The following is a 15,256-nucleotide window of genomic DNA, read 5'->3' as shown; positions in this document are numbered from 1 at the left end:
ACGAATTACGGAGAAGCCTCCGGGAAGCCTCGAAATTTGTGTTCTTTCCCCTCTGCCATTTTGTTCAGCCCATTCTCCCGTGGGGTCGTGAACTCGTTCCAGGCTTCACAATTTGCTCAGCGGAATAACAGATACAAGCAAGAATAAACGGCCTAAAAATATATCTTCCATAGCCAGGTTGAGCCACGAATGGAAGGCAAGAACTTTCGTTCTTACCATAGGCATCTCCTTAAGCTGAAAACAGCGGACCGGGGGTCAGTGTTTTCGGGTTACTATTATTGTTGCATCATTTAATTTATCAGGAAAGAATACAAAAGGATACGTTTTCTGTCAAACTGGTACACAAAAGGGTAGGGGTTGAACATTGAAGTTAGCCCCCCCGTATAGAACTTTGCAGAGTATCCACCCGGGTGTCAGTCACACCAATAAATAAATTTAACTTCCAATTACTTTAATCAACAGAGCTCTTTGAATTAATTTTTATTTTTGATTGTTACTGGGATATAGATTTAGTAAAGAACAGACTACATTTAACCGAACGTTGTTCTGTTATGTAACTCTTGATACGACATCCTGTCCACTTGTCACAGTCTTTTCTCCGAGGTATTGAACGTTGACATAGGTCCTCTGAAAAATAAAGAAGAAGAACAAAACAGAATCAATCACGAACTAAGCATTATCGTTATCCAACAATTGTAATCGAAAGTTGTATTTACACTAACAAAATGGGAATGCTTAGTGACCTGAGGTAGGTGAAGGCTGAAGGAACTGCGTTATAAAAGCTGACATAACAAGACAAAAGCATTTTAAATGAGGCAGTGTTGCCATTGAAGTTAATTGAACACAAGATGAATTTATAAAACAAGAATTTTTTTGCAATTTTTAATACAAAATGCTTTAAATAAGATGATGTTAACAGACAGATATTTCAAATTTCTGTAACTCTGGTGTTCATTGATCCCTGTCGGCTCATATTTACAGAACTGTTTTTGAATAATTAATAAATACAGAATTGGAAGGAGGGATGTGAGTGAGCGGGAATTCCATAATCATTAAGGCTGGATTTTTTGGTCGATTGCTGGTTTCCTTATTATTATTTTGATCATTATCATTATCGTTAACGTTATCGTTATCGTTATTATTATTGTCTTCATTATCATCATCATCATTTTCTCACCGCTTTGGTGTTCAAAATTTCATGAAGAATCAAATAAAGTTCTTTAAATGTTGGACGATCTTCTGGGCAATTCTGCCAGCAAAGTAGCATCACCCTATACCTACACGAAATTCGGGAAAAAAAATATACATGTAAAATTGCACAAAAACAATGCGATTTTTAAATTAAATGGTACAAACCTTAAGCTCGTGTTAATAAAGAGTTCAGGATTAACCCACCATCTTTTTATGTTTGACATTGTTTCAGTTTTTTTGCCATATTCAGGATAAATATAAATGACAGCATTTAGAAATTTTGCTTGGCTAAGCATGTTTTGAAAATACTGAGTGGTTCCTATTGAAAGTAACATGACGATTTTCTTAAAACAAGAGCGGTTAGTCTAGATCTTCTATTTTGTATTGTGGTGCTATAAACACTTTTTAACGCCAATAGAGACAAAAACTACCCAAGGCAAAGGTACGTATCCCACTCACATGCTCAAATAGACGTGATTGTTTTATTTATTTGAATCTACAGCTTACAGTTCTTTAGAGCAGTGTGCAGGTCTCTCCAGTCTCACTCCATCTTTAAGCTTGCTGTAAAGTTCAACAAGTCCTTTGACTTCTTTGAATGGCAGTTCTCCTATAATATTCCGGAAAATAATATAAATTTGTTCCTTTCTCTTCCAACAGTCGATGCTTCCATCAAATCCAGCCCCTATCATCATTTCTCCGGCCATTTGTCGATATATTAGCTTAATATCTCAAAACAAATATATGCAAATAGTCCCCTTTTGGGAGGCGGATTCCCGAGGTGGAGCCTCGCGAAGAGTGCAAATGCTCAAGCGATGGAACAAGGTCAAAATATATTTTGAGGAGGCTAGCTAGGGTGACCCGCGCGCCTTCTTGCTAAAGTCAATTCAACACATGGAATGCAAATTAAAAAAAACACATGGCGCCGATACAGTGATGTTTTTGTTTGTTTTATGTTCATGCTACGTTTACTATATTTCTTTATAAATGACACAGTGTGTTTTATGTTTTTATTCTTCGCTAGAAAGGTATATGCATGCCTAGAATGCTGTTATGGCTTCTCGAAATACACCTATTTACCGATCGATAAGTAGGAGGAAGTGGAGGTTACTTTAATTATTAATGCGAAGGTAAGAGTTGTTCACAAATTAATCAACACCTTCAAACATGTTCTTGAGTCTTAAAATTATGTATCTCGACTGAACAAGTGCCATAAAAGGGCGTGTTGCGAACTGTGACAGTGGCACTCAAGGATTAGCGTGGTCAAAGATTCTCAATAGGGTCTGCCAAGGCCAGTGAAAAATGTTACAATTAAGTTTTTACTCGTACCTACCAAGGGTGACTATTTCCCAGAGAAGAACACCAAAAGACCACCTGGAATTGCAAAAATTAAAGCTTGTTTGATTTACTATGTGAGTCAGACGTGTTCAGTGACTATTTAGTCGCTAATATTTCCTCAAATATAAGCTTATGTTACAATCTCCACTCTCCCTTAAAAGCATACTTCCAAAAGAGATATATTCCTTTAAGGCTACTTTGGCTGGTCACCCCTTTTGGATAGCGAGCAAAAGTGCAGGTAAAAAACATGACGTACATGCCCTCCTTTATTGAACTGACCTGAAACAATTTTCTACCATGATTTTTTTTTTTTTTTTTTTTTTTGGGGGGGGGGGGGGCTCAGAGGTTTTATGTGGTTTCCCAGTGACGTATTTTCGAGCTAAAAAAACCTAGATATCAAAAGCCGAATTTGTAGAGGTTAATGTTGAGGAGACCTGTTCTGCCTTCACTACTATCTTAAATTAAATATTACTCACACGTCAGACATTGTAGTAAAGCGTCCTCGTAAGGCTTCACTTGGCATCCAGAGCCATGGAACTTTACCCTTGTTGAGAAAAAAAAAAACATAATTCTTTTCAATCTATATATCACACCATATCAAATGCATGATATAAAATTTCCAAATAATTATTTTCTTTTCAGTCACTGTCGTGAAAACTTGCCGTCCCCTTAAAGATGGGCATGTAAACAAACTTTAAATATTGTTAATTAATTACGGTACCTAATGCAAGTCGGATCATAAGTTATCTAAACAATTTGTGCGAAAATCAATATACTGCAGATAATGTGATTTTTGTAACGACTTTTTCTTTCCTTAAGTGAAAGTAATTAGAATGTTCATTCACTACGTTAAGACAGAAATAATGCAATGATTAATTCCCACTGCTTAAGATGGCCGTGTATCGACAGACAAAGGTATCTGGGATTTGTTTGTTTGTTCGTTTTTTCTGCGTTTATTTGTTTGTTTGCTTTTTTGTTTATTTTTTCCTTTTTGGTTGTTTGTTTCTTTGCTTTTTCATTTTTCATTTTAGTGTCATAGTACCTCAGTGGTTTTAATGTACTCGCCATCTTTTGAGACATCTCGTGCCATTCCAAAGTCCGCCACTTTTGCAATAAGTTTCTTCCCCACAAGTATATTCCGAGCAGCTAGGTCTCGATGAACACACTGCAAAAGTAAAATAAAAGAAGAAAAATTTCATCTCTCTTAGAAGCGTAACTCCTTCACACAGTTTACAAATAAAGGCGTATTTAAATTGTTTAATTTGACCAACTGGGTGACGGCCATTCTCTGTAATCCTAGGCCAAGTCCACTCGTTTCAATTCGTAGGGCATGCGCAGCCGGGTGGATTCCACGTAATTTGTAATAGCTGCAAAGACTGAAGTTTATGAGTCACATGTTGTTTTTTAAACTATTTTTCATGACTTTAACATTTCATACAGCTCAGCTCGTAGCTCAACTGCTAATTATTTTTGAAAATTCTGGGACATTTTAAGAGTTTTGTATTTATCATTGGTTTAATTTGTAGATTCTGGTCAAAGTTAATGTAAATGGCAACACAAAAGATGAACAACTAAACCCTTAAACAAAGGTCTCGTTCGTTCATTCATTCATTCATTTGTTCGCTCGTTCGCTCTTTCTTTCATTCATTCAGTTCAGGCAAAAGTAAATTTTCGTTTCAATTATCATAATACACGATGAGACTGAATACGACGTTCAAAACTTCAGAATTGCAATGCCATCAATAAGTTAGGGTGTGACTTGCCAGTTTACTTTCCAAGTGTTGCATTCCATTGGCGATATCTGAGGCAATTCTAAGCAATTGCCTTTCCGTCAGTCTGGACCGTATGTTAGCATACGATGGTTGCTCTTGTTCTCTGCATCTTTGAACCCGACTCTTGCGGAGTAACTTATCAAGACTTCCACCAGGTACAAACTCAACAGCAACGCATAACGGTTCTAATGGTATAAACATGCAAGTGAAGGATAAATAACTACATGTAGAGGAATATAAGATAGAAGAAATATATTGGTTTATTTTACTGAAGGTTAATTGTCGAGTACGACTGAGGTTACGCTACGATAAATAACTTCATTGAAGAGGATTTTACCATTAAAAATGTCGGAGAAAACCCAATACTAGATGCAAGGAAATGAACAATATGATAGAATAAAGATTCTATTTACTTTGACAGCTTCTTTATCAACCATATTTGTTTTCTATTCGATTAGTTGTGTCTCCCTTTGGTTCTCAGCATATTCACGCGAACAAGCGCCGCCTCAGATTATGCATCGCTCTCGAATAAGACCCGCACGTGGGAGCAAAAATATTAGCAATCAACGCAAAATGCGCAACCCCATCAAACTACTTTATAGCTTCAGCGGCACTTATTCGAAGACGTTTACAGTGTTCTAAACATAATTCTTGGTCGTACCTTCAAACGTGCACGCTCCGACCAGGGTGACGATATTTGGATGGCGTCCAACCCAGATAAGCGTCTCCATTTCACTGATGAGTGCCAGTCGATCCGCTTGTTTGCTGCTGTCTGCAAGGTATTAAAGATCACTTCCTGACTAATAAGGTGCACTAGTTACTCTTCCACACTAAAACCCACCTAAATGTCTATAAACCAGCCAAGAAAACCTCACTAAAAACAATTGGGTAACATACACCTGAAGCAAGGTTATTTTATGTCAATATTCGTTCATAATATATTTGTTAAGAATAGAACCCGCTTTTTTTTTCCCGGCAAAGCAAATCCTCATATTTCCTGCCTGTTGCGTAGCTCAGGTACTGGATAAGGGGGCTCATTTTCCAAGCGTTGCCTCCCTGTGTTAACACGTCCGTATAAAAGTCAAAAGAACGCAACAGATTATAATTTAACTCCGTCTTTTTTTTTTTTTTTTTTTTTTTTAACGTTTGAAGGTATTGCTCAGCATAAAGAGATAAAACACAAACCTCTTAGAGTCTTGACAGCAACTGGCAATTTGCTATCGTCTCGCCTCAGATAGAAACCTTTGTATACAATACCAAACTCTCCTCCACCAAGTTTCTCTCCCGTTATCTCCAGTTTTTCTCGAGGAATTTGCCAGTTCCTGTCAATTTCCATTTCTATCAAATACGTTTCATTATCAACGACCTCGTGATCATCCTCCATAGATTGGCTAGGTTCTTGGAATCTTGAAGCAGATTGGTCGCCCATCAGATGGGCCAATGTATCCCCGGCGGTGTCTAACATTGGAAAGTGGTCTTGACCTTCTATATCTAAAAGCTATAAAATACAATTTAAAAAATCAAATTTTACTGGGTATGAAAAAAAAGGCACAAGTGCAATTCTTTTCATTCCAATTGTACATTATGAGATTGTAATGCAAATAGGGAAAGCTAAACGGTTTAAAAGGTTGTGCTAAGAATTAAATCTTTGCTGTAATCTTGTGATAATAAGGACAATTGTGGCTATGGCTACCTTTATACGCTTGTACTCTTCGGTAGCCAGCAAAAAGAACTCGAATATACTAAAGCAGTGTTGCAAATATCCTGTGAAGAAGCGCCCACTTCACGACAGCACGCGGACTTGTCAGGTAGCGTGAGCGAGAAAGAACCATTTTACGTTTTAGCAATGAAAATTTAGTAGAAAAGATAGATCGGTTTAAGAAAAGAAAGCCTCTAAAATGACTATCAGCGATCATAATACTGCAGATAGCAGTATTTATAATGAAATTTTATAAGGATGGTGTAGCTCACGTCGAAAGAAGTTCAATTGATGGGCTGGGCTGAAAATATCGAAACTGGCCTGGGCTGAGAGTTCACCGAAACATGTCGTGTCGCATTTCAACCTTTAGGCTTTGTTAGACATTTTTTAAATTTATTTCTTTTAAAACGTTTTATTCGCGATGACGGACCGCCATGACATTTAGCGTTCAAGTCAGAGTTCCGGTGTTGTAAGTTTGATTCTCCACTGAAATAATCCTATGAACGCGAACGTCAAATCTCTTGACTCAAAGCATCACTAATTATAGAAGTGAGCTGTTGGTTGCGTCACTAGACTCACCCCGGAATCAGGCTTGCTGTTTTCCTTTTTACACCAGAACCTTCTCATAAAGAAAAGAAATGTTACCAAGACTATAACGGCGACCACTGAACTCACTGAGGCCGATACTTTTTCCACAGGGAAACCATTGGGTGTGTTATTCAGTGCATCGGTTCCTACTAAAATAATAAAAAGAAAACGGCCACATGTCAAGTTGTCAGGCCTTAGCGTAATTATCTAGACGCAGAACCTAAGAAAATAAGGGTAAAAAAACTATTCTTGTTTATTCATTAGAGTGGATGGAAGCCATAGTTATGCTGCATCAAAGCTACAGTGGTCAATCGTACCAGATTCAGACAAGAATTGGTGTAGTAGATACTAAGATATTTGGACTGCACGCTAAGGAATTTAGGGAAATTAAAATATACCAATTTGGAAAGCCGCATCTGAAATTATTCTCACCGTCAAGTGGGGATGCATTTGCTGTTGGTATTTCTGCTTCTTTCGATATTACTGTTAGCATTCCTGTCTTCGATGGCGTCCTTCCTGCTATATTCACTGCTATGCATTGGTACATGTCAGAATTTTGTTCTTTTTTAACCGAACGGAGAACCAAGTATGAAATGCTGCCGTTCTGAATCAGAGTAGGATTTAAGAGGAGTGCGTTGTTCCTTAGCCAAGTAATCTCAGGACGCGGGGAACCAGTTGCTCCGCATTCAAAAATGGCATCTCGTCCCTCTTCAACTACGAGGTCTCCCGGCTGAACTGAAAAAACTGGTTTCCAGATAACTGGTGACAAGAATAATAATTAAGAAATGGGTAACATTTTCCGGTTTCTAACAAGTCGTAGAAACACAATTTCAAGTTTGAGAGAACAGGATGCTGTGGGAACACGAGCCACAGGTGAGAAGCAGGGAGAAAATGCTTTCTAATATGTCTTTTAAGAAAACACTTGGAGGAAAAGAGGAGGAAATAACTTGTTCAATTCCACAATTAAAATGCAAATTATCCTTTCCCGCACGATCTTTCAGTACATCAACAGCTTGTGCTGGCTCTAAACTTTGTATAAAACTGCCAACGTTCCATCACGTATGCTGTTCTCTGATTGGCTAAGCTACTCACTATCTATTATCTGTTATTATGAATCTATTAATTCACTTTTCAAGGCGATTTCAGAGAGGTTTTATACCGAAGACGATTCAATTCGCTCTTGATTTATATGCGTCATAGTTGACTCGACTGGTCAACTATAACACCATAGAAATCCAGTCCATTGGCTCGTAATCTAATTGTTAAATGGGAGTGTTGCTTTAGTGCTTGCCTTCTTACAGGGTGTATTTTAATCGTTAACAAAGCAATCGCTTGAGGCCTGAGAAAGAAAAAGCAAATAAACGTGCAAATTCAGTTTAACTCTGGACAATCAAGAGGGAAAATAAGACTCCATAACTGTAAACTCACTTGTTAAGTTTGCGATGTTGGATCGATTCCATCCCTCATAACTATTTGCCTCACACCAATATCTTCCTTGATCTTGCGGCGTGACAGAATCAACAGTCAACACTGACAATGCCTTGGTCTCTTGTATTCGGCTGTCTTTGGCCACGCTACGATTACCTTTAAACCAAGTTATAACTGGCCTTGGAATCCCAAATGCCTCGCAGCTGAAGTTGACCTTCTCTCCTGTTGCAATATTGTCTCGGGAGATTGGATGGATTTGAAATCTTGGTTTTGAGGGTTCTGTAGGAAAGGTTTACCAAAGGTGAAAGCCACAAACTTGTAATTAGACAAAAATACGTCAAACACCCTTGAAAGATACAACCTTCCAATGAATAAAGACCCAATTTTTATACCTAATCGTATCTCTTTGATAGATTTCAACGGCATGTAAGACGAGCTTAATATTGCTATAGTTCGTATTTCGGCGAGATCAGCAGTAATGGTAGTAGTTATCCTGCAAAAAAACTTAACAACTTTGTTTGTTTGGGTTTGTGTTTGTTTTTTTGGTTTTCGTTTGCTTTTTGTGTATCATTTGCCTCGGGAAGATTGACAAGAACTGTTTCTCCATATATTGGTGATGACCATTGAAAAAAGCACGGTTTCAACCTTTGTTATAGCAATTCATAATAATTGTCAATGATTCAGTAACATGACCCAGTCAAAGAGATTATCATACTTACCCCCCAAATGCAAAGTAAGTGACGCTATGCTACATTTGATAAAATTTGTCACCATACAGCCATATTCGCCAGATTTGTTTCTCGAGGCCTTCTCGATGCGATACGCACAGGTTTTGGTATCGTTCCGGTCAGAAGTGATGCGCCCGCACTCTTTAATTTGGTGGTTTCTAAAAAACAATTGCACCCGATATGGCTGTTCGGAGAACTTATGTGAGTCCCCCTCTCTCGATTTGTTTCCAATGCAAACAATTGTGAGGTCATAACCAATAGGTATCACGTCATCATCCAGGAATTCAGAAATAAAGATACCAATTAATGGAGCTGTGGGAACTGCAATATAAAGCAATTAGTCTCAGTGGGAATTTGTTTTGCCTGCAGCAGAGAAACTAAAACTGGATTAGGCTTGTGGACGCCTTCCTATGCGATATGCGAATGTAGCTTGAAGCTCATTTTAAAGGCGGTCACTCCTAAAAAACGTATATATATATATTTTTTTTTGTCAACGCTAATAGAAACCTTGCACTAAGTTTAGCCACCCACCGAAGTCTTAGCCTCTAAAGTGCTGGTTTTCCTTCTGAATTTCGTCTCCAAAGAAGCCCAAAATTCGAACATCGTTGCCGCCATTTTGAACAGTACTCATCAGCCAGACAGCATTTTCGTGACGTCATTCCGTCCCAGAGATTTTGTCTAAATGGCTTGCGAGGAGCCTTTTAACTACGTCTCTGGGTTATGGCTGCTCATGAGCCATATTATTCTGGGCCAAACATGCTCCAAACTCCGAAATGACAGCATTGAAAAAAAATGAAGTGGATGATTGCTTGGAAAAAATAGATTTTGCTGACCTAGTGAAGGATGCCAAGTTCGTTGCAGATTTTTCTCCTTCCCGCCAATTTCGAGTCGGACGGAATGACGTCGGCCTCCGAAGTCGCTTCTTTCGAGACGAATTTCTTCACGATGGCGGGCACCTGAGAGGCTGAAACTTTGGTGAGTGGAAAAGCTGAATGTTTACTTGCTATAGGCTAAGACAAAAAAAGTAATCGTCTTGGAGTGACCTTCTCCTTTAGAGGAATTTTCTCAGGAGAATGAGCTTTGTTTTTTCCTTCTTTTTCTTTCTTTCTTTCTTTCTTTCTTTTTCTTTTTTTTTTTTTTTCACATTTCCAGCAACGAAGATGTGAAATACAAGGACTTTATGCGAACACCTGTTGTTTTCACTTAACGTCTTAAGTAAAAAAAAAAAAAAAAAAAAAAAAAGTAACATCAAACCACTTTAGTGGAATCGTTAAAATGCGTTCTACCTTCGCGAATATATTCCACGTATATCGAACATGTGTTTACATCAGTGACTTAATTTGAAAAAAAAAGTATATTAACGGGGTTATAGTCAATGAAGATAATAATCTTTTTTGGATTTAAAGATAAAGGCTTCTTTTGAAGGATGGGTTATTAATTTTCTTTTAGGCGCCAATCTGACGGTCCGGCTATCTGAAACTAGTGAAATATCAATTGCAGCGTGTCCTCTACATTTAACGTTTTTTGGTAAGATATATTGTTTACCACTTGAGCACTCAGGCAAAAAGGAACTGTCACCTCACGCACAGGTGTTCAAGGGTTAACACTTCAATCCAGAGAGATATTAACTCAGTGAGCGGTTTTTTGTACAATTAAGTAATGGCGAAAATTTCTTACTTTAAGATCTTCTGCGCGAAAATCATGTATAATTTTGGGTGCGGTTAAATAATCAGTTGCTTTTGTCAATTCAAATTTTGTGCAAGAGAATCTGTTGTCTTAAGAATTCTAAACATTTCCATCATAGTAATAAATATAAACATTTCAAACTTCTCAGTATACAGATGTTTGGATTACTATTTTTTTTTGGTCCTTTTTTTCTCGCAAAACTTAGAATAACAGTATAGAAAATGATCAATCAACATGTAAACAAAGCCCGTCAAACGTCCAAGATCTCTAAATCCACGCAAAATTGAACCCGTGGCAACTAGCACGATTGTTATCTTACTTTTTTGTGTAGGCAATGGATGTATAACGTGACGTATAGGTCGTGTAACCAGTCAAGATGGGCAGAAAAACATTACCGCAGATGTCCCTTGGTAAAAGATGTAACAACACAGGCTAACGACTAATAGCAATTCTTCCTGCCGACGGCAAAACTCGTACTTAGTTGACCCGTCGTGGAAGACTGTTAGGCCAGAAAGATTTTTAGTTCCATTCTTACCCTGGTGTAAACCTCAACGTCAACGAGTAGTCAGAATTTGCATATAATGACATTTACTAAGAGGCAAAACGGATCCTGTTATTAACTGTCGCATTACCTATTTTTCCTGGGCTCGCTTTGCTCGAGCTCCGTCACTTATCAATATTCGTAAAATCGTAGTAAGGTTGAAAACATGGTAGAGAAATGCGTGCAGTAGTGTTAATTTGACTACGTCCATAGGAAAAATATATATTTATGTAAGTGAAAATTCCCTTGGTTTTGAACAGCAATAGCTGGCAAAATAGATTAGTATAAAAAAAAACGCTTTTCAACTTTGTGGGGAGATAAATGCAAAACGACTATTTCGAAATCCTGCAAGAACGCTTAGAAAAGAAAAGTTGAGTTGAAGATGAGGGCTTTTTTAGATTGCATCTCAATTTAGATTTTCTTACAAACGTTTATAAATTGAAGACAACGCGCGATTGAAAAAAGGTAAGAATATGAGGACAATTTGACAACACGTTTGCGCAAAGACACTGTTTCAAGATGTAAACGTTCAATTCCTTTAGCGATAAATGTACTGTAATATGTATTGTACTAGGGAAAACGGGGATGAAAACGTTCATTTGTTATCTCGCTATCGAGTTTCGCTCTGGGGTAAAATATTTAAGGATTTCCGATATCAGATAAATTTTGTTGTCACATTACTCACCTTTAAAGACATCTTCCTTCTTTATGCAGGGCTCTGCTTTGGAAAATTCGAGCCAGTTAGGATAAAGATGAAATTCAAAGAGCAGCAAAATCCGGTATAGAGCTTTTTTGTTCATGCCTCTTTTAAAATCTGTTACAGAAAGCCAATATACTGCTTCTTGGCATATTGACACTGTTGGGAACAATAGAATGGAATTGTTTGGCAGAGGGGGAAGAAATCAATTAACGCCTGGTAAATAAGCAATCGGTCCACGGTTTCTGAGGGGGTGGAGGAAGCTACTTTTACTTGATAACCGATTTACTTTATCATTATTATTAGTATTATAATTCTTAGGTTTCCTCATTTCTGTAAACTATCTTTTGCCTTCTTTCAACGACTTTAATACAATTGTTATTGTGAATAGTTTTGTGCTGTAAATAATTATCATGTAAAGTTTTAGTGAAGAATTTTCATGAGCCCAATAAAATTGTTATTGTTTAAAATTATTATTATCATTATTATTATTATTATTATTATATTTAATTCCGCTCTGGTGTAAAATATTTAAGGATTACCGATTGTTGTTGGATGATAATGACGATGACGATGATGATGATGATGATGATGATGATTTTATTTTAAACGTGCAGCTGAGAATTGTTCAGGAGACTGTAACTGAGATGAGTGGTCTTTTGTTGAGAGTAGGGTAATTTTTACTTGAAAATATAGACTATGCACTGAATTTATTTGAGAAACGCCGTAAAAACCCTTGACGGTCCTTTATATCAGGCAGCTTAAGCAACGACGACTATGACGCCAAGGACGACGCCTAGTCAAAAATGAATTTAAATTTTACAAGCGGAATTCGCAATTGTCTAGATCTGTTCGGTGCGCCAAATATTCTAAAACCGGGCTTAGGCTAAATATGCAATGACAACACTCAATTCCAACTGGAAATACTGAAAATTAGCCGTCGTCGTTAGCTTCAGACTACGCAGAACTTTTTTCTGTCGTTGCTTTTTCTTTTTTCTTTCTTTCTTTTTTTTTTTTTTTTTTTTTTTCACGTTCTTGTTTTGCAGAGGAAGGCAACGATTCTGAACGCACGGGCACAGCATTTGGTCTGCTTATTAAACCATTTGCTTAGTGAAATTCTCGTTGCCGTCGCCGTCGTGGTTTGCTTAGGATCATTACTGATTGAGTGACACGTAGTTGTTTTTGTTAAGATAACTTATGGCCGGTTGAAATTTCACATGCACAAGTGCTGCCTCTTATGCTTTTATATATTTATTCATAAACAAGTAAAAGCTAACGATCAAAAAAAAAAAAACAAAATGACGTTTCAGTATCTTCATGGCGCCATTGTTAAGGTAATGGAAAATATTAAGGAATTTAAATTCTGGGAGTTAAAAAAAGGTGTAAAAATGAACTTACATTAAGAATGCGAGGCAGAATTCTTCTTGTTAATATTCTTTTATCTAGCCGTCGGAACAAACTCATCTTCATATGACTGTCTGTATATTCGAAAAGACAAAGCCACAAAATTTGGTATGTCACTGATAATGAAGTATATATGAAATAATTCATATTTGAACTGCGGTAGTAGATGAAAGTGAAGTGTGATCATCGCAGTAAATTTTCCAATTTAAGCAACTGGAAAGAAGGAGCCTTCTTCTTTCCAGTTGCTTAAATTGGAAAATTGACTGCGATGATCACACTTCACTTTCATCTACTACCGCAGTTCAAATATGAATTATTTCATATATACTTCACATCATTTCACTCACGGGAAGATATGAACTCAATTAATTGACCTCGCTCCCAATGTGTGGCTTCATAGCTCAGTTGGTAGAGCATCGCACCGGTATCGCGGAGGTCACGGGTTCGAATCCCGTTGAAGCCCTGATTTTTTTCAGGCTTCTTCTTTCCAGTTGCTTAAATTGGAAAATTTACTGCGATGATCACACTTCACTTTCATCTACTACCGCAGTTCAAATATGAATTATTTCATATATACTTCACATCATTTCACTCACGGGAAGATATGAACTCAATTAATTGACCTCGCTCCCAATGTGTGGCTTCATAACTCAGTTGGTAGAGCATCGCACCGGTATCGCGGAGGTCACGGGTTCGAATCCCGTTGAAGCCCTGATTTTTTTCAGGCTTCTTCTTTCCAGTTGCTTAAATTGGAAAATTTACTGCGATGATCACACTTCACTTTCATCTACTACCGCAGTTCAAATATGAATTATTTCATATATACTTCACATCATTTCACTCACGGGAAGATATGAACTCAATTAATTGACCTCGCTCCCAATGTGTGGCTTCATAACTCAGTTGGTAGAGCATCGCACCGGTATCGCGGAGGTCACGGGTTCGAATCCCGTTGAAGCCCTGATTTTTTTCAGGCTTCTTCTTTCCAGTTGCTTAAATTGGAAAATTTACTGCGATGATCACACTTCACTTTCGTCACTGATAATCTTGATGCAGTTCTGTCCTAGATCTAGCTTTCGACTCGGCTTATCGTAGCTCAAATAAAAGGAACTAACTCTCCTGTATGCTTTTTGAGGCCAGAAAGACTGCATTCCCGGTCTTTTCAGTAAATCATGAGCTGTACGATTTAATTAATAATGGTAATAGGACTGAGTGGGGTCCAATTCGGTCTGTTATCATACGAGTGATTAACAAAATCGGACGACCACGAAGTGGGAGTCCGATTTGTTAATCACGAGTATGGTTACAGACTGAATTGGACGTCGCGTAGCCCTGTTACCAATTAATTAAAACTATGACAAAATTCGAGAAGCGAACAAACCATCGATTGAGCGGTGAACGATTAAACGTCGTTATAAAAGCTGAAAAACACAGCAGTTCACTCAACAAAGTGCACCGCAACAGCGCGCGTAAAATGACGCGTACTGTCTAATTACAAACATGACACGTACAGTCTCCAATTAATGCTCAAATTTGGCTGCTGATAGCCAATCACATTCGAGAATTTTGTTATAGTTTTGATTAAGAGTGTAATCAATATGAAATGCGAGTCTAAATCAATACAAACCTGCACATATGAAAACCCCGGCGGAGAGCCGATCTATAGGTTTCCAAAGGCCTGCATCGTCCTAAATGGATTAAAAAAGAGCTTCCTACGAGAATCGATTAAACTTCGCGCAAACTAGGCCATAACTCTGAGTAAGCAAAAACTACGCAAGTTGTTTACGTCATTTATCGACAGGAAAACCACGCATCAAATTCCTTCCGCGCTCGCGAATCACAGACAGCTCTAATTGTTAGCAAAGCCGAGAACGCCCAAAATTGATAAAACAAGGAAATGCTACTTACATCAGCGCTTGAAGTGATTTTCTTGACTCTGTTCGACGCCAGGCGATGTTGGACAGAGTTCACATGACAGTATTCGACCAATCATATGTCGTCTCAGCCGGAGCATCGGCGGACCGTATTTTCGTTGCGAGTTGAGAGTAGGTTGTCGTTTCTCGACCGATTTCTACGCTCATCAAGAGAATCCAACGAATCTTTTCTGGGAGCTGCTAGTGTAATATTTAGGCCAGGTAAGGAATTTTTTGTATCAAATTAAGGATGGTGCCTACTTTTGTTAGTGCG

General features: G+C 37.9%; 1 protein-coding gene and 1 pseudogene across 1 annotated transcript; both read right to left on the bottom strand.

The window, feature by feature from the left end:
• Positions 1–249: 249 nt before the first annotated feature.
• LOC145491172 (fibroblast growth factor receptor homolog 1-like) lies at positions 250–7,185 on the bottom strand. Its single transcript, XM_081470327.1, has 11 exons — positions 7,018–7,185; positions 6,577–6,734; positions 5,484–5,796; positions 4,960–5,070; positions 4,290–4,483; positions 3,569–3,691; positions 3,003–3,070; positions 2,522–2,562; positions 1,699–1,798; positions 1,178–1,277; positions 250–627 (listed from the first exon to the last, which is right to left on the bottom strand). The coding sequence occupies exons 1-11, from the start codon at positions 7,130–7,132 to the stop codon at positions 550–552; spliced, it is 1,401 nt and encodes a 466-aa protein (XP_081326453.1). The 5' UTR covers positions 7,133–7,185; the 3' UTR covers positions 250–549.
• Positions 7,186–8,546: 1,361 nt separating this feature from the next.
• On the bottom strand, positions 8,547–11,996 carry LOC145491147 (uncharacterized; annotated as a pseudogene).
• Between the last annotated feature and the right edge of the window lie 3,260 nt (positions 11,997–15,256).

Source organism: Orbicella franksi, chromosome 6 (assembly GCF_964199315.1).
Source record: "Orbicella franksi chromosome 6, jaOrbFran1.1, whole genome shotgun sequence".
Lineage (NCBI taxonomy): Eukaryota > Metazoa > Cnidaria > Anthozoa > Scleractinia > Merulinidae > Orbicella > Orbicella franksi.
The sequence above is the reverse complement of the archived record's forward strand: the minus strand, read 5'-3'. Positions and strand labels throughout refer to the sequence as shown.